Genomic DNA, 27,653 nt, shown 5'->3' on the forward strand with positions numbered 1-27,653 from the left:
TATATATATATATATATATATATATATATATATATATATATATATATATATAAAATGAAATTCCAACACGTGTGATGGGTGGACCCAATTCTTAAATATTTACATAGAGATTATATACTTTGGTCATTATGTAACACAATAAACAGCAAGAATATAAATTTATCTAACTCATGAGGTCATTAGACAACATTTAAAAAAAAAAAAAAACCACAGGTTTTTTTTTTTCTTTGAACAATTTATGGAAGAATATAATGGCACCATGTCACATATAGGGGTAGATGTATATTAAGCCTGGAGAAGTGATAAGGAAGTGAAGTGGAAGGTGATAATGCACCAGCCAATCAGCTCCTAACTGTCATTTTTCAAACTCGTAATGATTGACTGGTGCGTTATCACCTTCCACTTATCACTTCTTCATCACTGCTGTATCACTTTCTCCAGGTTTAATACTTCTACCCCATAGTATCTTTTTAACACACTTTTTTTTTCATTTCTTTCAACACTTGCTTATTTTTAAATTTGGCTTTTTAAAAAAAATTTTTTAATAAAGTATTAATATAAGTTATATTTTAAATATATATCAGAATTACCCTGTGCACCACATAGTGGACATTTCTTTTCCTCTCTTAGTAATTTGATGTACCCCCCCACCTATTACAATTAACGAGTATATGACAAGCAATTTGTGGGTGTAATTACTGTGTATATGACAAATACCAATTAGCTTGTGCGACCTTTACACTCTCAGTAACGTGCTAGGAGGCTAGATGTATGTGGGCACATCTGTACACTGTGTTTTGAAATATGAGACTCTGGTAAATGCTGTGGTTTGCCTCATGTGCGCTAGAGGATGTTTTCTTTCGAGTGTCACAGTTTACAATAGGAATATGCTTATTTATCCATTATGAATGAAGCGTAACTAATGCTCTATATTTTCAGCGCCTCCGGGACGGTCTTCACTGCTACTGATGTAGCCACTGGTCAAGAGGTAAGACTCATTAATGAGTAATAACATTATCATTCTATTAAATACAGCAGATGTTTGTGCATCCTGTGTTGCCCGATCCTGGCCTTTTACAATTATACATTGGGGAAGTGCGTATTATTCAATGTCTTCTGTCACATGCAAACGTCTTACAGTAGGTTATAAGAATAGTCCGATACTGATCTCCACTCACACATACAGCCTGCTTCAGACCCCTCTCTCTTGGTGATTAATGTGAAATGGTACCAGCGCAATGAGTTGTTATTCTACATCAAACATATACAATGGATCAATTGTATAAAAATGTTTTCTTTTAAACAACAATAAACACACATGTAAAAATACATATTAGAAAAAATTAAAAGAATATTCTGGCACTGTCTCTGAGAAAGAAAATAATTTTACACCCTTCTGATGGGAACAAGGTCCATAAACAGTATCCATGTTTCTCTAACATCCATAAGGGATACTGGGGTTCACTTAGTACGATGGGGTATAGATGGGGTCCAAAGGAGGCGGTGCACTTTAAATTTCTTCAGCTGGGTGTGCTGGCTCCTCCCCTCTATGCTCCCTCCCACAGGCAGTTTAGAAAAATGTGCCCTCAGGAGAGGATGCACACTCTGGGAGCTCCAGAGGATTTTTTCTTCAGTTTATTTTAAACTTTGTTATTTTCGGTATTCTGTTTGGGCAACAGTATACCTGCACCGTGGCAGTTAGGGGGGGATGATTACAAGTCTCTTCAGGCGTCAGAGCCGCTTTCCCCTGCAGGACCACCGTCCTGAGAGGTTGTTGGTATTGCAGGGCATTGCGCCTTGGCGAACGCAATCGCAGCACGCCACACACCCCTAACATAAGCCTGAAGGTGAGAAGAGTGGTGAGTACAAACCCGGGGGCCCCGCTAGGGGGGTCCCCCCGTTCTTGGTGCAGCGCAATCGCAGGGGTGGCATACGGGACCCTCCCTGGGGGGACCCACTATAACCCCCCTGTGTACACTGGCAGTGGTAGTGAAAAACTGGCATTCATGTGAGGTTTTACACTGTTTAGGAGACTTTGCCAGTATAAATATCTAAATAGCTCTGGCGCCATTACAGGGGGCGGAGCTTCCTCAGAGTGGGACCAGCAGCATTTTGGCGTCTTCCTCTGCTTAGGGCTGCAGCAGCAAGGACACGCAGCTCCTCCAGGCACTCCGGGATACGCAGGAAACTGGCACAGGGGTGTGAAACAGGGGGAGAGATGCTATTATGCACAAACTAGTGTCCTGGAAAGGACAAGAACTCCGGTTTCTATTGTGAGATATATATATATATATATGTATATAGGGTGAGCTAACAGCGCCAAAAAATGCAGTAGAAAGTAATTTTTCACAGTATGTCTATGATATACCCTAGTGAAATATCTGGTCTCTATATGCCACTCCCCTTTATTTATGGGGCGTCTGCTCGATCTTAGGTAAAACCTACACTTGTACGTGTGCAGGATAGAAGAAAATTGGAAAAAGCAAATAAGATCAGAGCGACCACAGGTGGTAGATAAGCTAGGAGACTAAAAAGATGTTTTTTTTAAAAACAATACAGGGTTTATTTTACAATGAACGTTTAGACAAGTTTTGGACATAAAAAAAGGCAACATACAAGAATGCTTCTTTAAAAATCCGTTAAAAAGTTATCAAAAAAGCATTGCAAAGGACATGAACAATAATAAAAAAATGACTACGATAAAAGTAGTGCTAAAAATTCAAGTACTTAGAAGATAAGAATCATTAGAAACAGCTGTGTGTCTAAAATTATGTAAAAAATATGTATGTAGATAAAAAGTTCCGTAAATAGAAAAAGCAGCTTAACTGAGGACTTCAATAGTAGCAGGAATCACCCAACGCGTTTCGTCTGGTCTGACTTCATCAAGGGGTAGCATATATATATACACAAATGAAAACATCCGGCACTCAGAAAAAATGAATAAATGCCAGGGTGCCCTCCTAATAGTAATGCAGTGGAGGTATCCTTCCCCACCTGTGGCTCAGGTGTTAGCAGCGAAGGAAATGAAGCGGCACTCCATGGACTTATGCAAAAAAAAAATTGTATTCAAAGCATAGTGACAACAAGTAACATCGTGTCCAAAGAAACAAAATGCAGGTATCTTACAACGTTTCAAGGCATGGCAGCCTTTTCATCAGGTAAGTAAACCCTGGTGCTCTTGGTTTGGTTTGGTTCTTTATTTTCTGTTTTCCACAGCACCAGGGTTTACTTACCTGATGAAAAGGCTGCCATGCCTTGAAACATTGTAAGATACCTGCATTTTGTTTCTTTGGACACGATGTTACTTGTTGTCGCTATGCTTTGAATACAACATTTTGTTTTGCATAAGTCCATGGAGTGCCGCCTCATTTCCTTCGCTGCTAACACCTGAGCCACAGGTGGGGAAGGATACCTCCACTCTATATATATATATATATATATATATATATATATATATATATATATATATATATATATATATATACAGCCTGCAGATTTACTGAATCCGACATGCTTGGGTGTGCTGTCCCCCTCTCACTCTCCTTCTCACATACAGTAAGGGCAGGATTGCTATTGTACCTTGTGTGTGTGTGTGTTGTTTTCTGTAAACATGGTCAAACACCAATTATGCAGTGTATGTCACACCAGATTCACTCCCTCCTCAACTGATTCCCTATCATGTGAACAATGCAGTCAGTCTTTACAAGTGTGTGATGAGACTGGGGGGGAGGGTCAGGAGCCATCCTGGCTCGATGCCATAAAAACTATGATGGCAGACATGTCCTCTCAGCTCACTGCTAATACTCAGAAGACACAACAACTGCAACAGGCTGTAGCAGACTTAGCTGCTAAGGCCGATGACAAACAACCCCCCCCCCCCCTTCCTTAGTTCAGGGCCACTTAAACGTGGGCTGCCGGATTTACTCTCAGAATCCGAGGAAGAAGTACAGGAGGAGGGGGAAGAATTTGAACCTAATATAGAGGATCCCACTTCTGCACAGGGTATTGAGCCCCTCATTCTTGCTATCAGGGATGTATTAAAAATCCCTTTAGAAGACTCTGCAGTACCGCACTTGCTTTTCCTACCACAGAAAAAACTCAGTGTCACTTTTCCTGATTCTCCGGAACTGGAAGCCTGGAAAAATCCTGATAAAAAATATCAGGTTACTAAACAGTTTTTACACTTTCCCATTTATACCAGAAGGTAGAAAAAATTTGGAAGAACCCCCAGCCGTAGACGTATCGGTCTCCCGCCCCTCAAAAAAGGTGGTACTACCAGCTCCTGGCTCCTTTACAATAAAGGACCCTGGGGATAGAAAGATAGAGACTACACTAAAATCTATTTTCACTGCGGCTGGCGTATCACAAAAGCCTGTGCTTGCGGGTTGTTGGATGACACATGCCATCCATACCTGGGCGACTCAAATTCAGGAGGGCCTTGCGGGGGACATTCCTCTGGTCACTACGGTGACCCTCATAAAACAAATTCAAGACACTGCACGCGTCCTATGTGACTCTCCCAAGGAAATGGGCGCTATTCTGCTAGGACTATTACCATGGCAGTGTCAGCACACAGGGTGTTGTGGCTGCGTTAGTGTATTGCGGACGCAGATTCCAAGCACAGTGTGGAGTCTCCCCTTTCTCAGGGGAGTGGCTATTCGGGGTTGAGTTGGATACATGGATTTCTAAGGTTACTGCAGGAAAATCCATGTTTCTCTATCGTCCTAGTGGATGCTGGGGTTCCTGAAAGGACCATGGGGAATAGTGGCTCCGCAGGAGACAGGGCACAAAAAGTAAAGCTTTCCGATCAGGTGGTGTGCACTGGCTCCTCCCCCTATGACCCTCCTCCAAGCCTCAGTTAGATTTTTGTGCCCGGCCGAGAAGGGTGCAATCTAGGTGGCTCTCCTAAAGAGCTGCTTAGAGAAAGTTTAGCTTAGGTTTTTTATTTTACAGTGAGTCCTGCTGGCAACAGGATCACTGCAACGAGGGACTTAGGGGAGAAGAAGTGAACTCACCTGCGTGCAGGATGGATTGGCTTCTTGGCTACTGGACATCAGCTCCAGAGGGACGATCACAGGTACAGCCTGGATGGTCACCGGAGCCTCGCCGCCGGCCCCCTTGCAGATGCTGAAACATGAAGAGGTCCAGAATCGGCGGCAGAAGACTCCTCAGTCTTCTAAAGGTAGCGCACAGCACTGCAGCTGTGCGCCATTTTCCTCTCAGCACACTTCACACGGCAGTCACTGAGGGTGCAGGGCGCTGGGAGGGGAGCGCCCTGGGAGGCAAATGAAAACCTATTTGGCTAAAAAAATACCTCACATATAGCCTCCGGGGGCTATATGGAGATATTTAACCCCTGCCAGAATACACTAAAGAGCGGGAGACGAGCCCGCCGGAAAAGGGGCGGGGCCTATCTCCTCAGCACACAGCGCCATTTTCCTTACACAGCTCCGCTGGTCAGGACGGCTCCCAGGTCTCTCCCCTGCACTGCACTACAGAAACAGGGTAAAACAAGAGAGGGGGGGCAAAATAGTGGCAAAAATTATATTATGAAAGCAGCTATACAGGGAGCACTTATTATAAGGCTATCCCTGTCATATATAGCGCTTTTGGTGTGTGCTGGCAAACTCTCCCTCTGTCTCCCCAAAGGGCTAGTGGGGTCCTGTCTTCGTTAAGAGCATTCTCTGTGTGTCTGCTGTGTGTCGGTACGTGTGTGTCGACATGTATGAGGACGATATTGGTGTGGAGGCGGAGCAATTGCCAAATATGGGGATGTCACCTCCTAGGGGGTCGACACCAGAATGGATGCCTTTATTTATGGAATTACGGGATAGTGTCAACACGCTAAAGCAGTCGTTTGACGACATGAGACGGCCGGACAATCAGTTAGTGCCTGTCCAGGCGCCTCAAACACCGTCAGGGGCTGTAAAACGCCCTTTGCCTCAGTCGGTCGACACAGACCCAGACACAGGCACTGATTCCAGTGGCGACGGTGACGAATCAACCGTATTTTCCAGTAGGGCCACACGTTATATGATTTTGGCAATGAAGGAGGCGTTACATTTAGCTGATACTACAGGTACCACTAAACAGGGTATTATGTGGGGTGTGAAAAAACTACCTATAGTTTTTCCTGAATCAGAAGAACTAAATGATGTATGTGATGAAGCGTGGGTTGCCCCCGATAAAAAGATGCTAATTTCAAAGAAGTTATTAGCTTTATACCCTTTCCCGTCAGAGGTTAGGGCGCGCTGGGAAACACCTCCTAGGGTGGACAAGGCGCTCACACGCTTATCTAAACAAGTGGCGTTACCCTCTCCTGAGACGGCCGCACTTAAAGATCCAGCAGATAGGAGGATGGAAAATATCCAAAAAAGTATATACACACATACAGGTGTTATACTACGACCAGCTATAGCGACAGCCTGGATGTGCAGTGCTGGAGTAGCTTGGTCAGAGTCCCTGATTGAAAATATTGATACCCTGGATAGGGACAATGTTTTACTGTCTTTAGAGCAAATAAAGGATGCATTTCTTTATATGCGTGATGCACAGAGGGATATCTGCACACTGGCATCACGGGTAAGTGCTATGTCCATTTCGGCCAGAAGAAGTTTATGGACGCGACAGTGGTCAGGCGATGCGTACTCAAAACGGCATATGGAAGTTTTGCCGTATAAAGGGGAGGAGTTATTTGGAGTCGGTCTATCAGATTTGGTGGCCACGGCTACAGCCGGGAAATCCACCTTTTTACCTCAAGCTACTCCCCAACAGAAAAAGACACCGACTTTTCAACCGCAGCCCTTTCGTTCCTTTAAAAACAAGAGAGCAAAGGGATATTCATATCTGCCACGAGGCAGAGGAAGGGGGAAGAGACACCAACAGGCAGCTCCTTCCCAGGAACAGAAGCCCTCCCCCGCTTCTACAAAAGCCTCAGCATGACGCTGGGGCTTCTCAAGCGGACTCGGGGGCGGTGGGCGGTCGTCTCAAGAATTTCAGCGCGCAGTGGGCTCACTCGCAGGTAGATCCCTGGATCCTGCAGATAATATCTCAGGGGTACAGGTTGGAACTAGAGACAGATCCGCCTCGCCGTTTCCTGAAGTCTGCTTTACCAACGTCCCCCTCAGAAAGGGAGACGGTTTTGGAAGCCATTCACAAGCTGTACTCTCAGCAGGTGATAGTCAAGGTACCTCTTCTACAACAGGGAAAGGGGTATTATTCCACTCTATTTGTGGTACCGAAGCCGGACGGCTCGGTAAGACCTATTCTAAATCTGAAGTCCTTGAACCTGTACATAAAGAAGTTCAAGTTCAAAATGGAGTCACTCAGAGCAGTGATAGCGAACCTGGAAGAAGGGGACTTTATGGTGTCCTTGGACATCAAGGATGCGTACCTCCACGTTCCAATTTACCCCTCACACCAGGGGTACCTCAGGTTCGTTGTACAAAACTGTCACTATCAGTTTCAGACGCTGCCGTTCGGATTGTCCACGGCACCTCGGGTCTTTACAAAGGTAATGGCCGAGATGATGATTCTTCTTCGAAGAAAAGGCGTATTAATTATCCCATACTTGGACGATCTCCTAATAAGGGCAAGGTCCAGAGAACAGCTAGAGAGGGGATTAGCACTGTCTCAAGAAGTGCTAAAACAGCACGGCTGGATTCTGAATATTCCAAAATCCCAGTTAATGCCGACAACTCGTCTGCTGTTCCTAGGGATGATTCTGGACACGGTTCAGAAAAAGGTTTTTCTCCCGGAGGAAAAAGCCAAGGAGTTATCCGAGCTTGTCAGGAACCTCCTAAAACCAGGAAAGGTGTCTGTACATCAATGCACAAGAGTCCTGGGAAAAATGGTGGCTTCTTACGAAGCAATTCCATTCGGCAGATTCCATGCACGAATTTTCCAGAGGGATCTGTTGGACAAATGGTCAGGGTCGCATCTTCAGATGCACCAGCGGATAACCCTGTCTCCAAGGACAAGGGTATCTCTTCTGTGGTGGTTGCAGAGTGCTCATCTATTGGAGGGCCGCAGATTCGGCATACAGGATTGGATCCTGGTGACCACGGACGCCAGCCTGAGAGGCTGGGGGGAGCAGTCACACAAGGAAGAAACTTCCAGGGAGTGTGGACGAGCCTGGAAACGTCTCTTCACATAAACATTCTGGAACTAAGAGCAATCTACAATGCTCTAAGCCAGGCAGAACCTCTGCTTCAAGGAAAACCGGTGTTGATCCAGTCGGACAACATCACGGCAGTCGCCCATGTAAACAGACAGGGCGGCACAAGAAGCAGGAGTGCAATGGCAGAAGCTGCAAGGATTCTTCGCTGGGCAGAGAATCATGTGATAGCACTGTCAGCAGTGTTCATCCCGGGAGTGGACAACTGGGAAGCAGACTTCCTCAGCAGACACGACCTTCACCCGGGAGAGTGGGGACTTCATCCGGAAGTCTTCCACATGCTGGTAACCCGTTGGGAAAGACCAATGGTGGACATGATGGCGTCTCGCCTCAACAAAAAACTGGACAGGTATTGCGCCAGGTCAAGAGATCCGCAGGCAATAGCTGTGGACGCGCTGGTAACGCCTTGGGTGTACCAGTCGGTGTATGTGTTTCCTCCTCTGCCTCTCATACCAAAAGTATTGAGAATTATACGGCAAAGAGGCGTAAGAACGATACTAGTGGTTCCGGATTGGCCAAGAAGGACTTGGTACCCGGAACTTCAAGAGATGATCACGGAAGATCCGTGGCCTCTACCTCTAAGGAGGGACTTGCTTCAGCAGGGTCCCTGTCTGTTTCAAGACTTACCGCGGCTGCGTTTGACGGCATGGCGGTTGAACGCCGGATCCTAAAGGAAAAAGGCATGCCGGAAGAAGTCATTCCTACTTTGATTAAAGCAAGGAAGGAAGTAACCGTGCAACACTATCACCGCATTTGGCGAAGATATGTTGCGTGGTGCGAGGATCGGAGTGCTCCGACGGAGGAATTTCAACTGGGTCGATTCCTACATTTCCTGCAATCAGGATTGTCTATGGGTCTCAAATTGGGATCTATTAAGGTTCAAATTTCGGCCCTGTCGATTTTCTTTCAAAAAGAATTGGCTTCAGTTCCTGAAGTCCAGACTTTTGTTAAGGGAGTGCTGCATATACAGCCTCCTGTGGTGCCTCCAGTGGCACCGTGGGATCTCAATGTGGTTTTGGAATTTCTAAAATCTCATTGGTTTGAACCACTAAAAAAGGTGGATTTAAAATATCTCACATGGAAAGTGACCATGTTACTAGCCCTGGCTTCGGCCAGGAGAGTGTCAGAACTGGCAGCTTTATCTTACAAAAGCCCATATCTGATTTTCCATTCGGACAGGGCAGAACTGCGGACTCGTCCGCATTTTCTCCCTAAGGTGGTGTCAGCATTTCATCTGAACCAGCCTATTGTAGTGCCTGCGGCTACAAGTGACTTGGAGGACTCCAAGTTACTGGACGTTGTCAGAGCATTAAAAATATATATTGCAAGGACAGCTGGAGTCAGAAAATCTGACTCGTTGTTTATATTGTATGCACCCAACAAGATGGGTGCTCCTGCGTCTAAGCAGACGATTGCTCGTTGGATCTGTAGCACAATCCAACTTGCACATTCTGTGGCAGGCCTGCCACAGCCTAAATCTGTAAAGGCCCACTCCACAAGGAAGGTGGGCTCATCTTGGGCGGCTGCCCGAGGGGTCTCGGCATTACAACTTTGCCGAGCAGCTACGTGGTCAGGGGAGAACACGTTTGTAAAATTTTACAAATTTGATACTCTGGCTAAGGAGGACCTGGAGTTCTCTCATTCGGTGCTACAGAGTCATCCGCACTCTCCCGCCCGTTTGGGAGCTTTGGTATAATCCCCATGGTCCTTTCAGGAACCCCAGCATCCACTAGGACGATAGAGAAAATAAGAATTTACTTACCGATAATTCTATTTCTCGGAGTCCGTAGTGGATGCTGGGCGCCCATCCCAAGTGCGGATTATCTGCAATAATTGTACATAGTTATTGTTAACTAATTCGGGTTATTGTTTAGGAAGCCATCTTTCAGAGGCTCCTCTGTTATCATACTGTTAACTGGGTTTGATCACAAGTTGTACGGTGTGATTGGTGTGGCTGGTATGAGTCTTACCCGGGATTCAAAATTCCTCCCTTATTGTGTACGCTCGTCCGGGCACAGTACCTAACTGAGGCTTGGAGGAGGGTCATAGGGGGAGGAGCCAGTGCACACCACCTGATCGGAAAGCTTAACTTTTTGTGCCCTGTCTCCTGCGGAGCCGCTATTCCCCATGGTCCTTTCAGGAACCCCAGCATCCACTACGGACTCCGAGAAATAGAATTATCGGTAAGTAAATTCTTATTTTCTCCCCTCTGGAGCCCCGCCGGCCAGGCATTCCTACCCGGGGCCATCTACACAGTCCTTTCGGTCTACATAGTTTAGATCAAAAGCTAGAGGTGCCTCCAATGCGGCACGAGACACCAAAGGTAAGGCAAGAAAACCAGCCGCCGCAGGTTCTCAGGAACCAAGCACCAGTTCAGCTTCCACTAAAGCCTCAGCATGATGGTGCCCCCTCAGCCCGAGGGGATCTCGAGGTGGGAGCTCAACTGCGTCACTTCAGCCGCATCTGGGAAAGCTCCTGCCAGGATACCTGGATAAAGGACCTAATTTCTCAGGGCTACAAGCTGGAGTTCGACAGCGCTCCTCCCCTATGATTTTTCAAATCAAGCTTACCAGTTTTGGAGGATACACAAGTTACGTTGCAACAGGCCATCCTAAAGTTGGTCCAGTCCCAAGTCATTGTTCCAGTGCCACTACAACAACAAGGATAGGGTTATTACTCCAAGCTGTTTGTAGTACCGAAGCCGGATGGTTTGTTAAAGTTCCTTTCTGAATCTAAAATCCTTGAACCCTTATCTAAAGGTTTTCAAGTTCAAGATAGAATCCCTGCGAGCAATGATTGTGGGCCTGGAAGAACAGGAGTTCATGCTCTCTCTGGATATAAAGGACACTTATCTCCATATCCCAATTTGGCCACCTCATCAAGCTTACCTGCGGTTTGCCCTGCTGAACAATCACTACCAGTTCCAGGCACTACCCTTCAACCTGTCCACAGCTCCGAGGGTCTTCACGAAGGTAGTGGTGGAGATGATGTTCCAGCTCGGAGTCCAGGGGGTCAATATTGTCCCTTACCTGGACGATCTCTTGATAAAAGCTAGATCCTGGGAGCTTCTAATGCGCAATGTAGACCGCACTATTCAGCTGCTGTCACAACATGGGTGGATCCTCAATTTACAGAAGTCTCACCTGGAGCCTACTCAGAGGCTCCTCTTCCTGGGAATGTTTTTGGATACTGTGGCACAGAAAGTGTTCCTCACAGAGGACAAAGCAAGAACACTCCAGGAGATGGTCCGACTGATACTACGGCCTACTCTGATATCCATCCATCTTTATATAAAATTGTTGGGAAAGATGGTAGCCTCATACGAGGCCATACAGTACGGAAGGTTTCATGCCAGAACATTTCAATTGGATCTCCTGAGCAAGTGGTCTGGATCACATCTTCAGATGCTCCGGATAATACGTCTGTCACCCTTGGCCAGGATCTCCCTCCTGTGGTGGCTACAGTCCTCAAACCACATTCAGGATTGGATCCTCCTCACCACAGATGCAAGTCTTAGAGGATGGCGAGCTGTCACCCAAGGGGCTTAATTCCAGGGCAGATGGTCAACCCACGAAGCCCTTCTTCCAATCAACATTCTGGAACTTCGGGCGATCTTCAATGCTCTGCTTCAGGCCTCTCCTCTTCTCAGGGATCGTGCGATCCAAGTTCAGTCGGACAACGCCATGGTGGTGGCTTATATAAATCGACAAGGAGGGACAAAAAGCAGGGCCTGCATGCGAGAGGTGTCAAAGATACTCCTCTGGGCAGAAAGAAACGCAAGATTAATGAACGCCATTTTCATTCCGGGGGTGGACAACTGGGAAGCGGACTTCCTCAGTCGTCACGATCTCCGCCCAGGAGAGTGGAGTCTCCACCAACAGGTGTTTCAACAGATCATCGACCTGTGGGGCTGCCAGCAGATAGACATGATGGCTTCTCGACTCAACAAGAAGCTTCGCTGGTATTGCTCCAGAACCAGGAACCCTCAGGCGAGGACAATAGATGCGCTGACGTCTCCTTGGCCTTCCGGCTGGTATTCTTGTTCCTTCTGATTCCATTGCTCCCGAGGGTGCTCAAGCGAATCGGCAATCAGGGAGTCCAGGCAATTCTGATTGCCACGGAGGGCGTGGTATGCGGATCTTCTGGACATGTCCGTCGAAGACCCTTGGCCTCTACCACTAAGAAGAAATTTTCAACAAGGACCGTTTTATCCGGACTTACGGCGAGTTCGTTTGACGGCTTGGAAGTTGAGTGGAACATCCTAGCTCACAAAGGCCTTTCCAAAAAGGTTATTGCAACCATGGTTCAGGCCAGAAAGCCTGTGACGTCAAAACACTATCATCCGATCTGGAGAAGATATGTCTCTTGGTACGAGGAACGCACGTATCCACCTGCAGAAATCCACTTGGGATGTTTCTTACGTTTCCTGCAGGCTGGTGTGGATAAGGGCTTACGTCTGGGTTCCATTAAGGTCCAGATTTCAGCTCTCTCCATTTTCTTTCAGAAGAAGTTGACAGTGTTGCCAGAAGTTCAGATCTTCTTGCAAGGATTACTTCACATACAACCTCCGTTTGTGCCGCCCACGGTACCTTGGGATTTGAATGTGGTATTAGAATTTCTACAGTCCTCCTGGTTTGAACCTCTGACAGCGGTAGAAGACAAGTACCTCACGTGGAACACTGTGATGTTACTGGCCCTGGCTTCTGCTAGGCGTGTTTCAGAATTGGGGGCCCTATTGTGTAAAAGTCCCTAATTGGTCTTTTACGAGGACAGAGCGGAGCTCAGAACTAGGCAGCAGTTCCTGCCAAAGGTTGTCTCTGCGTTCCACCTGAGTTAACCATTTGTTCCGTCTAGTGCAGGCACTTCTGCTCCTCCGGAGTCATTGGATGCTGTGCGAGCCTTGAATATTTATGTCAAAAGGACGGCTCTATGATGCACAGAAAAAGCGTTGCCTTACTTCTAAGCAGTCCATTGCTCGTTGGCTTAGGCTGACTATCCAACAGGCCTATGTGTCGGCAGCCTTGCCTGTTCCAAAGTCTCTGAAGGCCCACTCTACAAGATCAGTGGAGTCTTCTTGGGCGGCTGCCCATGGAGTCTCTGCCTTGCAATTATGCTGCTACCTGGTCGGGGAAGAACACCTTTGTGAAGTTCTACAAGTTTGATACCCTGGCCAAAGGAGATACCCAGTTTGGGCAGGTGGTGCTGCAGACGTGACCGCACATTCCCGCCCGTTCTGGAGGCTGTGGGACGTACCCATCATACTAAGTGAACCCCAGTATCCCTTATGGATGCTAGAGAAAACGGGATTTGAATACCTACCGATAAATCCCTTTCTCGTAGTCCATAAGGTATACTGGGTGCCCGCCTCAGTGCATTGACTTGTCTGCAGGTTTTTCTTGGTGAAAGTTTTACATGTTCAGCTGTTGCTGTTTTGTCACCAGCCGTTGCTGGTCGTTTTATGTTATTGGTGTGCTGGTTTGTGAATCTCACCACTCGTTGTTATGTTCCTTCTCTCTAGTAAGTCCATGCTCCTTCGGGCACAGTTTTACCTATACTGGCTGTGAGAGGGGGCATAGAGTGGAGGAGCCAGCACACCCAGTTGAAGAAATTTAAAGTGCACCGGCTCCTTTGGACCCCATCTATACCCCATCAAACTAAGTGAACCCCAGTATCCCTTATGAACTACGAGAAAGGGATTTACCGGTAGGTATTAAAATCCAGTTTTTTTTATTTCTACAGGTTGCAATTAAACAAATTAATCTTCAGAAGCAACCTAAGAAAGAGCTGATAATAAATGAGATCCTCGTGATGAAAGAGCTGAAGAACCCAAATATTGTGAATTTCCTGGACAGGTACGAAAGGAATTCCTTTTGCTAACATGGATGGCTGGGTGGTGGGAGATGCAGGACCTGAGACAGGATGCTGTGAAAAGATTATGAGGTAGAATTTGCCTTACTCGAAGTGTAGGGGGTACCGTGGTGACGCAGAAATGTGTGGAGGCAGAGAATTAGTGACAGGTGGGATAATGGTACGTTCCCACTGCTCTGGACATCACTGACAGAACCATTGGGCCCACAGCAATACAGGTTGTGGAACACACAGGCTACAAATAGTGAAGTGATTAGGAGGAGGGGCTGAATAGAACAGCTACCTGAGAAACTATATAAACAGTGACCAGACTCAGAGAGCGTGCTCTTTGTGAGAGGCGTGCATTATAAAGTGAGGCTTGGCTTATTAAGTGAGTTTGAAACAGCAGCAGGTGAGTTAGAATATAGCAACAGGTGAGTTTTAAAATACACCAAGTAACACACAAATTTGCAATACCATTAACATCTGATACAATGTTTGGCCTTGTGCAGTGCAATGGATGTAAAGCATTTGTTTGGAAAGAGGCAGCGTGGAGACTCAGCTGCTGTCCAATCTGTGAGCAATTTTCTCTGCTGAAGGAGGAGATAGCAAAACTGCATGCTGAGATTTGTAGGATGTCTGTGTCTTTGAAGCCTCCACTGCCTCAGAGAGCCACCAGAAGACATTCTGCCTGGACTACTGTGGGCTCTCAAGGGCAGAGATTTCCAGAGGGACACAGACACCTCCCGCAAGCGGTGACACTGCAAAACTCGTATGCTACTCTTGCAGGGCTGGAAGATACAACTAATAGAGGCACTACAGAACAGGAGGATATGGGGACATCTACCAACTATAGGAACAGGAAATGGAACAGGAAAATTGAATCTCCAAAAAGGACTGCACTTCTCTTGGGAGATTCCATTATTAGAGGAATACATCTGGGAAATGCAAATGAAGTAGAGAAACAAGTAAGGTGCTTACCTGGAGCCACAGCTCCAAGGAATAAAGAGCGCATGCTAAGAATTGTGAAGGCAGCAAGAAAAGATGGGGAGGTGGATGTCATTGTCCACCTAGGGACAAATGACCTGGCAAATGCTGAACTCATGGCTGTAAAAGATGAATTTAGGAAGTTAGGGACTGCTCTGAAGCAGGTGGCAACCACTGTATCTTTTTCAGAAGTATTGCCAGTACACAGAGGGGAAGACAGAACTCATTGCATCAGAAACTTCAATGTTTGGCTAAGGACATGGTGCAATGAGGAGAGATTTGGATTTATAGGCCATAGTCACACCATCTGGCAAGATAGGAGCTTATACAAAAGTGACGGCCTGCACCCATCTTCAAGGGGAACGAGAATACTAACTGAACAGTTTGGATGCTTCATCAAGAACTATTTAAACTAACAAAGGGGGGCAGTGAACCAAATAGGAATAAAGAAATCTGCTCCCCCAACACAGAGGTATTGTTTCTGCAGGCAAAAGGAATAGGAAGCATATCCACAGCAACAGAAGATAATTCAGATCAAAACCAAATAAAAATAGGCAGAGAGAAGAACATAGCTAGGAACAGAAAAAGCACAAACAAAACTCTAAAAGCTATGTGTGCAAATGCTAGGAGCTTAGGAAATAAAATCCCAGAACTAACTGCAATAATGACAAGGGATGATCTAGACATTGTGGCAATTACAGAGTCATGGTACAATAAAAATCATGACTGGGACATAGCTATACCGGGATATACTTTATTTAGGAAGGACAGAATTGGAAAAATCGGAGGAGGGGTAGCAATGTATGTAAAAAATGCCATAAATACTACATTAATACAAAGTATTGAAGAAAAAACTGAGGCCCTTTGGGTGACCATAGAAACGGGAAAAGTTGATTATTCGTATTGGCGTGATATACAGGCCACCAGGTCAGGAAGAGGAACTTGACAAGAACCTATTGCAGGACATAACTAAAATGGCATTAAAAGGAGAGGTAATAATCATGGGAGACTTTAATCTTCCTGATGTAAACTGGGAGGTGTCTGTTGCTAGTTCCACTAGAAGTAGGAACATTTTAAATTCCCTTCAGGGAGCATCCCTCCACCAATTGGTGAGGGAGCCCACTCGGAAAGACGCAATATTAGACTTAATACTTACAAATGGAGACAGATTATCGGACGTAAAAGTGGGTGAAAACCTGGGATCCAGTGATCATCAAGCAGTATGGTTCAGCATTAAGACAGAGACTGACTCGTCCCATACAAAAACAAAGGTGTTGGATTTTAGGAAGGCTGATTTTGTAGGGATGGGAAAATGTGTAAGCGATTCTTTGGCAGAGTGGAGGAACTTGGAAACAGTGCAGGAGAGGTGGGAAACATTCAAATGTGCAATATTGAAGGCAACAGACCTTTGTATCAAAACTGTTAGGAAAAACACAAGGAAAAGGAAGCCAGTGTGGTTTGCAAAAGAAGTAGCAAATATTGTGAGAGCAAAAAAGATGGCTTTTAGGAAATATAAGCAGACACAAAATAATGAAGACAAAAAGATATATCTTGTTAGACAGAAGGAGACAAAGAAGGTAATCAGATGTGCAAAGGCACAAGCTGAGGAGAAAATGGCCCAGTCAGTGGGTAAAGGAGGCAAAACTTTTTTTAGGTATATAAGCGAAAAGAGAAAAACAAAAGGCGGAATTATAAAACTAAAGACGGACACTGGGAGTCTTGTTGGAGGAGACAATTTAATAGCAGATCATCTTAATGATTATTTTTGCTCAGTATTTACTACTGAAAGAGAGGGGAAGGGGCCACAGTTAAGTTGCAGGGATATTCAGGAAAATGAAACAAGTACATTTACAGAGGAGAAGGTCCTAACGGAACTCTCAAAGCTGAAAGTGGACAAATCTATGGGGCCAGATGGGATACATCCAAGGATATTAAAAGAACTTAAAGAGGTGCTGGTAGCACCATTGACAGAATTATTCAACCAGTCATTAGCTACAGGAGAAATTCCAGGGGACTGGAAAAGAGCAAACGTAGTCCCACTGCACAAAAGTGGAAGCAAGGAAGAGGCAAACAACTACAGACCAGTGAGTCTTACATCAGTAGCAGGGAAATTGATGGAAACACTCTTAAAAGAAAGAGTTGTAGATTATCTCAAATCCGGCAATTTACTGGATCCCAAACAGCATGGATTCACTGGGGGGAGATCATGTCAAACAAATCTTATTGACTTTTTTGATTGTGTGACTAAAGTGATGGATAAAGGTGGAGCCATGGATATAGCTTATCTAGACTTTAGTAAGGCTTTTGACACAGTTCCACATCGCAGATTGCTAAATAAACTTGAAAGTTTGGGATTGGATATTAGGATTATTGAATGGATAAGATCTTGGTTGAAGGATAGAAAACAGAGAGTTGTGGTAAATGGAGTGCATTCACAGGAGGGAAATGTTACCAGTGGAGTACCCCAGGGATCTGTACTTGGACCAGTGCTTTTTAATATCTTTATTGGTGACATTGCAAATGGCATTAAAGGGAAAGTATGCCTTTTTGCAGATGACACAAAGGTATGCAACAGGGTAGACACACCAGGTGGGGTAAAACAAATGATTGAGGATCTAGGTAGACTAGAGGAATGGTCAAGAGTCTGGCAATTACAGTTTAATGCCAAAAAATGCAAAATCATGCACTTGGGTCTCAAAAATCCTAAAGCTAAATACAGTATTAATGGCACTATACTGGAAACTACTGAGGAGGAAAGGGATCTAGGAGTCACTATTTCAGATGACTTAAAAGCAGGTAAGCAATGTAGCAAGGCAATGAGGAAGGCTAGTCAGATGCTTGGCTGCATTGGGAGGGGAATCCGCAGCAGAAAGAAAGAAGTAATAATGCCACTGTATAGGTCATTGGTACGGCCTCATCTAGAATACTGTATTCAGTTCTGGAGGCCATATCTTCAAAAGTATATTAATACATTAGAAACTGTACAAAGGAAGGCAACTAAAATGGTGCATGGCCTACATCACAAAACATACCCAGAAAGACTAAGAAATCTCAATATGTATAGTTTGGAGCAGAGAAGGGAAAGGGGGGACATGATAGAAACTTTCAAATATATGAAGGGTTTTAACAAAGTCCAGGAGGGAAACATTCTCCAAATGAAGAGAAGCAATAGGACACGAGGACATGCACTGAGACTGGAGGGGGGGAGGTTCAGGGGAAATTTGCGGAAAAATTATTTCACAGAAAGGGTAGTGGACAAGTGGAATAGCCTCCCATCAGAGGTGGTAGAGGCTAAGACAGTAGAGCAATTTAAACATGCATGGGATAGACATAAGGATATCCTTACAAAGAAATAAGGATCAAATAAGGTTAGTGTTAAAAAATAATATTAAAAAAAAAATAAAAAAATAAGGGGCAGACTAGATGGGCCAAGTGGTTCTTATCTGCCGACAAATTCTAAATAAATCCTTCCTTGGTTGTATTGTCACTTCTGAAAATAGTTGCTAAGATGCAGGAGTGATCGTGATAGTAATCTCTGTCCGTGTTTGATGTGAGTGAGGATGTTATACTGTGGACCACTGTACTAACTTGCAATACATGGTTGTCTTGGTCAGACTAGGAGTTTTGCCAGTGGCTTATATATTTCTGTAATCACTCAATTTATGATTGGGACAATATGCATGTGAGAGAAACTGGAAATGTACATGTGTGATATTGTCATTATATTATATTGTCACTGCAGTGCTCTGCAGTACATACATATGGAGCCTCCGTTATCTTTGCTGGCTGAGGCATTAATCGCGATCAGGCATACGCAGTGTGGCTCCGGCGCAAGGAGGCTTGCTTAGTCGTAGGGAGGCGCACATAGCATTTGATGTTACCTTTGCATGTAATACTCTCATCCACCAGATGTTGCTTTTTAAAGTCACCATTGGGAAGGGGTGTGGTCTCCATTAAAATACAGTACTGAACTGCAGTACAAGAACTACATGCGTATGCGTGTGGTCTCCATTAAAATACAATACTGAACTGCAGTACAAGAACTACATGCGTATGCGTGTGGTCTCCATTAAAATACAATACTGAACTGCAGTACAAGAACTACTTTACTGGTGTGTCTCATTACGCTACAGTAGGCTACAGTATGTCATATACAGTATATAGTACTGTATTTAGTACAATATATACATACGCACATAGTACAGTATATACAGACGCAAGCAAACGTGATAAAGCCACAGTATAGTCCATTGACGTTAAGAATATGTGAGCGTCCAAGTCCCGCAGACAGATCAACAAATTAAAATAGTAGTGTATACAGACACAAATGAACGTGTAACAGGTATGATCTATTGATGTTAGGGATACAGTATGCGAGCGTCCAAATCCCGTAGCTATTACGGCATAATTAAAACCAGTGGGCTTATGTATCTGTCATGCGGAAACGTGTCCGAGTGGTAAAGTGTGCCGCTTCCCATGCTTAGAGTCCCAAGTTCTGTTCCCAAAGTATGAATGTATGTTAATTTTTCTTGACACTGTATTAATTTTGTATCTTTGTATCTATTGTAATATACCTTCACATTCAATAGACGTGTGCACACAAGTTTTACATAAAGCAGGGCAGAGCTGCAGGAGCGTATCTAAAATACATAGCGGCTATGAGGATAAGCAAGCTCTATGCACCATACGGTACACATACAATACTGTAGCAGGCCAGACTCTATTGACATGGCTACCACCCGTGACCCTACACCTCTTGGAAGCCCTCCGCTATGGAGCGAGTGACGATATCGGTTTTGCAAAAATCTGGGCAATGCTGAAGCAGCGTCTCAATACCCTAGTAATAGGGATAAGCGAGCTCTATGCACATGACGATGCACCAGACTCGATCGCATTGCAAGTTGACAAAATAGCTGCCGCCAGTGACCCTGTGCCTCTTGGAAGCCTTCAGCTTTGGAGCCAGCGACGGCATATATTTTGCAAGAGTCAGGGCAATGCTGAAGGAGCGTCTCAATACACTAGCTAAAATACACAGGGGTGATAGGAATAAACGAGAAAGCTGTATGCACATTACGATACACCAGACTCGACCGCATAGCAAGTTCACAAAATGGCTGCCGCCTGTGACGCTTTGCCCCGTGGAAGCCCTCAGCTATGGAGCCAGCGACCGCATAGGTTTTGCAAGTTACAGGGCAATGCTGAAGGAGCGTCTCGATACCCTAGCTAAAATACACAGGGGAGATAGGGATAGGCAAGCTGTATGCACAATACGATACACCAGACATAGCAAGTTGACAAAATGGCTGCCGTCCGTGACCTCTTGCCTTCGTGGAAGCTCTCAGCTATGGAGCCAGCGACAGCATACAGTAGGTTTCGCAAGAATCAGAGCAATGCTGAAGGAGCGTCTCAATACCCTAGCTAAAATACACAGTGACAATGAGGTCCCTTAGAATGAGCAATTAATAAGTATAGTGAATATACAAGCAAAACAACGAGGTCCATTGAAGTTAGGGATACAGTACAGTATGTGAGCGGCCAAGTTCCGTAGCCATTAGGGCATAATCTAAAACCAATGGCAAGGGATCACTGCTTACATTTAGACATGAGCTTGTGTATCTGTCATGAGGTGTGTGCACATTTACTGTACATTTACTGTATACAGTATACCTCTAATACACATTTCCTGTGGAAAATAATGTAAAAATTACATTTACAAGTACAGTAACTGTACAGGACTGTACATGGAGCATTTTCTTTACTGATCCATTTAATTATTTATTTTTTACTTCACAATGTACAGCAGGGATGGGGGAACCTTCGGTCCTCCAGCTGTTGTTGAACTACACATACGAGCGTGCCATGCTACAGTTTTGCTATTTGGCCATGCTAAAACTGTTGCAGGGCATGCTGGGATGTGTAGTTCAACAAAAGCTGGAGGACAGAGGGTTCCCCATCCGTGTACAGTATTGAACAGTGTTTCTTTGGAAACTGACTTACTGTACAGTATATTTACAGACCAGCTTACTGTACACCCAACAATTTTGTTTACCATAATACAGTAGAATATCTATAAAGTACTAAATATTAAAGAAGCAACTTAAGAAAAATCACAAAGCATGGCTACTGTACTGTAAATTTTATAGTCTGAGATTTGAAGCCATGCCATACTGTACATGACAGGATAAAGGAAATACTGTATGTACAGTACAATACAGTGTGTACTGATCTCTACTGTATGTATTAAATTCCAAATGCAATTTCGAGTAACCTTGTCCAAAATCTTTTGTCTGTTCATCTGAAGACTAGATGGTCCAAGTGGTTCTTACAGTATCTACCATCAAAATCTATGTTTCTTTGTACAGTACCTACTGTATTACTAATAAAACATTTGCACATCACACTTCCGAGTATTAGCAGACATTGGGATACTGTACAGTACAGTACTGTAAGTAGCTTGCTGGTACACAGGAAGAGTTCTCTATCGCAAGGGGGACTGGGAGGGGGTTGCTTAGAGTCAGGACTGCTTTGCACAAATACTGTACAGTAGCAGTGGGTGGTCTTCAGTATGCCGGCGGTCGGGCTCCCGGCGACCAACATACTGGCGCCGGGAGCCCGACAGCCGGCATACCGACACTTATTCTCCCTCGTGGGGGTCCACGACCCCCCTGGAGGGAGAATAAAATAGTGTAGCGCGCCACCGTGCCCGTAGAGTGGCGAGCGCAGCGAGCCCGCAAGGGGCTCATTTGCGCTCGCCACTGTCGGTAAGCCGGCGGCCGGCCTCCCGGCGCCGGTATGCTGGTATCGCCGGGAGGCCGGCCGCCGGCAGATCGTAGTGAACCCGTAGCAGTCATGCTGTACCTGTATTGAATGGCGCAAATCACTGTCCTTACAAATTCCTTGTTGTAAATTAATTAAAATTTATCCTGCACCAGACTAAAAATTTGGAGAAAGTAATTTGTTATAACCAACTAACAACTCATAAAGCCAATTGGGCAGCTATTCGTTATGTTGGAGGTGCTCCAGGAATGATGTAACTGATACACATGTATACCGGTGTGTCTAGTGGTAAGACCACAGCACATCGGGAAAAAGAAAATTCCCTTGTATGGAGCACTCTTTTAAGAATAGATGAAATTAAATATTTGTTTAGATTAAAACATAACTTTTATTTTCAAAATACCTATAAAATAAGTGGGAAGTACAATTTAAATTATTCCCATTATATTTAAAAAAATGGACGTGGTATTCGTCCTAACGGTGAAAATATTTGGGCGAGATTAATCCTTTATAGCTGGATGTTTTTCTCGCACATAATAAAAGGACAGTAATCTGTCCTAGTAGCAGCAGGTAGCAGTTGTTTATCTTTATAAAAAGACTGATGATAGTAATGAGTATAATACAACAGATAATATAGGGATCGGTATATATTAGACATATAGGTTATCTAGATCCATTATTTAACATTTATCAGGTAATAGATGGTGCAACCTTCTATGTCTAAAGGGCCGTATTCACGGGCCGATTTGGGGAGAGATGTGTGCTGAGCAGTTCGCTCAGCTCACATCTCTCCCGCTGCTCAGCACAGGCCAATCTAGCACCAGCGATAGCGTTGCGCTGGGCTGCGCATCACTATCGCTGTGTGGGGTACACACGGAGTGATCGCTACTTAAAATCTAAGCAATCTAGTCAGATTGCTTAGATTTTAAGCAGCGATCGCTCCATGAGTACCCCCCTTAATGCTCCTTAATCACAGTACTGGTATTGAATTTGCTAGTAAACCACCAGAAAATGCAGTTTGATACAAAATCTCCAAATAAGAAAGCAATAATATACAAATGTTTCCAAATGAAGCAATTCCTCTTTGATCAGGGCACGAATATATAAACACTGAAATAAATTGTATCAGCTTTTGATATAACTGCCACGGAGGCCTCAGCAAGCTTGATGATAGCTGAAACTTAGCAAACTTGACATCCCAGTGTTCTTTATCATGCGGTAACACAGTATAACTTTAGGTATCTCCCACAGTAGTGTCGCAGGGGTGTTCAGCCACACATATAAATGTCAAACACCTGGGGTTTTACTTTATCAGATATGGCTTTGGTATAGAATAACAACATTTCAGAGCTTATACCAGTATTTATATATCGCACATGTAATTTTGGCATGTAATATGTTTGTGCAGGTGCCCCCTAATCGGAGTTAGGTAGGAACATTGATAATACAATATATATCCAGGCAAATCTTACATAAATAGCTTGATAAGGAGCAGTTTAGTATATAACTGTCGTTATTCCCTCATAATTGCCCTATCAGAAAAAATGTTTGGTACATCTGTTTAAATAACTGTGCTTGTAGTAGCACAAAATGAAAAAAGAAGCAGTGGGCACTCTAACTCGCTACTCCCATCTGCTGTCTGGCCTCCTCAATGAGCGGAGGGCAGATGAGAGTGGGAGAGCGAATTGTACCGTGGAGGAAAAGAGGACGGGGATCGGTTCATAGTCCCATGTATGCTGTTAAATGGATCCTGATGCTGCTATGGTATTTGGCATGACCACGGATGGTGTAATGGTTAGCATTACTTCCTCACAGCACTGAGGTCATGGGTTCGATTCCCACCATGGCTCTACCTGTGCGGAGTTTGTATATTCTCCCCGTACTTGCGTGGGTCTCCTTCGGGTACTCCGGTTTCCTCCCACAATCCCAAAATATACTGGTAGGTCAATTTGATCCCAACAAAAAAATTAACCTTAGTATGAATGTTTGCGCGTGTACATGTGGTAGGGAATATAGATTGTAAGCTCCACTGGGGCAGGGACCAATATGAATGGCCAAATATTCTCTATAAAAGCGCTGCGGAATATGTGTGCGCTATATAAATAACTGGTAATAAATAAAATAGGTGTCATGAAGAAAATCCAAAACAGAAACTTAGTACAGTAATAGGTAAATGTACTGTATAACACTTTCTGCTTCGCCTCATTACCAAGGCAAAGCAGGAAGGACATCGACTAGATGTACTGTACTAAGCGAAAGCTCCCCCTCTGGCGATGTCCCCTGAGCACTTCAGCACCGAGTGGAAGCAAGGAAGAGGCAAACAACTACAGACCCGTAGAGTCTTACTTCAGTAGTAGGGAAAAGAAAGAGTTGTACTGTAGATTATCTGAAATCCAGCAATTTACAGGATCCCAAACGGCATGGATTCATTGGGGAAGATCATGTCAAACAAACCTTATTGACGTTTTGGACTGTGTGACTAAAGTGGTGGCTAAAGGTGGAGCCGTGGATATACAATAGCTTACAGTACTGTACAGTATATTGACTTTAGTAAGGCTTTTGACACTGTTCCACATCGCAGACTGCTAAATGAACTAAAAAGCTTGTGATTGCATACTAAGATTGTTGAATGGATCAGATCTTGATTGCATTATGGAAAACAGAGTTGTACAGTAGTAAATGGAGTGCAGTCACAGGAGGGAAATGTTACCAGTGGAGTACCCCAGGAATCTGTACTTGGACCAGTGCTTTTTAAGTTCTTTATTGGTGACCTTGCAAATGGCATTAAAGGGAAGTACTGTACGCCTTTTTGCAGATGAAACAAAGGTACTGTATGCAACAGGGTAGATATAGTACACCAGGAGGGGTAAAACAAATGATTGAGGATCTACTGTGGCTTGAGTAGAGTAATGTCCAAGAGTGTGGCAATTACAGTTTAATGGCAAAAAATGCTAAATTATGCACTTCGGTCTCAAAAATCCAATGGCTACTGTACAGTAAATACAGTATACAGTACTGTAGTATTCATGGCACTACTGTATACTGGAAACTACTGAGGAGGAAAGGGATCTTCACTAGGAGTCACTATTCCAGGTGACTTAAAGGCAAGTAAGTAATGTACTGTAACAAAGCAACGAGTAAGGCTAGTCAGATGCTTGTCTGCATTGAGAGAGGAATCAGCAGCATAAATAAAGTACTGTATTAATGCCACTGTACTGTATAGGTCATTGGTACGGCCTCATCTAGAATATAGAGTTCAATTCTTGAGGCCATACTGTATCTTCAAAAGGATATTAATACATTAGAGACTGTACAAAGAAGGGCAACTAAAATGGTGCATGGCCTACAGTGCATCACAAAACATACAGTACTGTACCCAGTAAGACTCAAAATCTGAATATGGTACTGTACTGTAGTTTGGAGCAGAGAATGGAAAGGGGGGGGGGCGAAATACTGTATGGATCAAATAAGGTTTGAGATAAAAAATATTGTAAAAAAAAATGGTCATACTAGATGGACACAGTGGTTCTTATCTGCCATCAAATTCTAGTGTATGTTTCTCTTACGTACTAGAGGATGCTGGGGACTCCAAAAGGACCATGGGGTATAGACTGGATCCGCAGGAGCTTGGGCACACTGAAAAGACTTAAACTGGGTGTGAACTGGCTCCTCCCTCTATGCCCCTCCTCCTCCAGACCCCAGTTAGACTTTGTGCCCAGGACTGACTGGACACTCACTAGGGGAGCTCTCCTGAGTTTCTCTTGAAAAGACTTTTGTTAGGTTTTTTATTTTCAGGGAGACCTGCTGGCTACAGGCTCCCTGCAGCGTGGGAGTGAGGGGAGAGAAGCAGGACCTACTTCTTAATTTAAGGGCTCTGCTTCTCGGCTACTGCACCCCAATAGCTCCAGAGGGTTCGATCACTTGGTGCGCCTAGCTGCTTGTTCCCGGAGCCACGCCGTCACCCCCCTCATTGAAGCCAGAAGAAAGAAGTCGGGTGAGTATGAGAAGAACAGAAGACTTCAGGACAGCAGAAGACTTCAGTAACCAGGTACAGCGCAGCGGTAACGCTGCGCTCCATGCTCCCACACACTATCACTAACGGCACTCACAGGGTGCAGGGCGCTGGGGGGGGGTGGGGGCGCCCTGGGCAGCATGTTACTGGGGTCCGGGAGCCGGCAGAAGCCTTTTTGCAGACCCCCGCCGGCATTTTTACCATTTTCAAATCTGGCAGGCTGAAGCGCGCCGGGAATGGGCGGAGCTTAGCTGCGCGGCCCACGGTGCCATTTTCTCCTCCAACACGCGGCTGAAGGAGACGCTGGCCCGGGACCTCCACAGCTCCTCTGAAGTAACGGGGAGCTAATCGAAGGGGGGGGGGGGGCAGTTGTGGTGCCTTTTTATTATAATTTAAGCAGCGCTGGTCACATATACCCTTGACGGGATATTGGGGTGCTGGGGTGTGAGCTGGCATACTCCCTCTGTGTCATCTGTCTGGGCTTCATTGTGGGCCTGTACCCTAGCTGAGACATTTTGTGTGTGTCCGTGTGTCGATAATACGTGTCGGCATGTCTGAGGCTGAATGTTATTCACCGGAGGAGGTTGTTGGGGGAGCGGATGCGAGTCCAGATTTGGGCCTGTCGGCACAGCCGACACCTGATTTACTCACATTGCTAAGTACAATCAATACGAATGTAGCTTCTTTATCAAAGAGATTGGATAAGTCTGAGTCACAGACGCAGGTGTGGAAAAAGTCCATAGAGGAGGCTTTGTCTCAGGTGCAGACCCCGTCGGGGGTTGCAAAAGCGGCCATTTACTCAAGTCGTAGATACTGATACAGACACGGACTCTGATTCCGAGGTCGAGTTCACTGAGGCTGCTTTGCATCCATGTTTAGTGAAGAGTATTCAATACATGATTGTGGCTATAAAATATGTTTTACGCATTTCTGATGAACCTGCGGTACAGGAAACAAGGATTGCTTGTTTTTTTTTTTTTTTTTTTTTTGTTTCCAAAAATGTTTTTATTGCGGATTTGACAGACTTGGTAACAAGTGTAAACATAGTATGCATTGCAAACATTTTCTAACATTTTCTGCCTCTTGATATAACAGCATGGATATGTAAAGTGAATTTCACGTTGTAATAGTACGTTATTGACATGGATACTCAATAAATTTACCTTTACATTCACTCTGGTATTTTTTTGTCATAACTTTTCTTTGTACCCAAGATGCTAGTAGTTTGATATCTAATTAAGACAAGTTAGAGATAACAGAGAAAGAAGAAGAGGGGGGAAAAGCAAAGGAGAGGGAGCAGGGGGGGAGGGGGGGGGGTGTAAAGCCATGCGCGTCCGAACCACCCATCATTTCTCAACTCAAGTTAATTGGCGGATTCTGTACGAACACTCTAGTCTCGTACCAGACGGTCATACGAAAACAGTTATGTATTTGTCTTCTAGTCTCAATGGGTAAGGTGTCTATGTAACTTTCCCACACTAAAAAGAAGTTCCCAATCTGAGAATCCCTATGAAGTGTGGTTTCAGTCCATTCGAGTTTAAACAATTGAAATAATTTGTCTTTGAACATGGCAAGGGACGGGGGCGTGGGAGAAATCCATTGCTGCAGTATACATTTTCTGGCTACCGAAGAGACAAACAGCAACAATTTTTTGCAACCGAACGAGATTTTCTGAGAATTTGGTAAAAGTCCAAAGACCGCCCAGGCCGGGGTCAATATTAGGAAGTTCACCAGGTGATTAATTGTAAACCGTCTCACCGCCAACCAGAAACGCTGGATCATGGGACATTCCCACAGGCAATGGTATAATGTTGCTGCAGGGCTAGTGCATTTGTGGCAAACGGATGAGGTACT

At 44.8% G+C, this 27,653-nt stretch overlaps 1 protein-coding gene across 2 annotated transcripts in view; it reads left to right on the plus strand.

The window, feature by feature from the left end:
• PAK2 (p21 (RAC1) activated kinase 2) overlaps positions 1–27,653 on the plus strand; it is a 220,684-nt gene that overhangs the window by 149,958 nt on the left and 43,073 nt on the right. For both annotated transcript variants that reach the window (XM_063915569.1, XM_063915568.1), the window contains exons 9-10: positions 940–988; positions 13,916–14,028. In XM_063915569.1, the coding sequence (XP_063771639.1) occupies positions 940–988; positions 13,916–14,028 (162 nt within the window). The remainder of the gene's footprint in view (positions 1–939; positions 989–13,915; positions 14,029–27,653) is intronic.

The sequence above is a fragment of the Pseudophryne corroboree genome, chromosome 4 (genome assembly GCF_028390025.1).
Source record: "Pseudophryne corroboree isolate aPseCor3 chromosome 4, aPseCor3.hap2, whole genome shotgun sequence".
In the NCBI taxonomy this organism is placed as follows: domain Eukaryota; kingdom Metazoa; phylum Chordata; class Amphibia; order Anura; family Myobatrachidae; genus Pseudophryne; species Pseudophryne corroboree.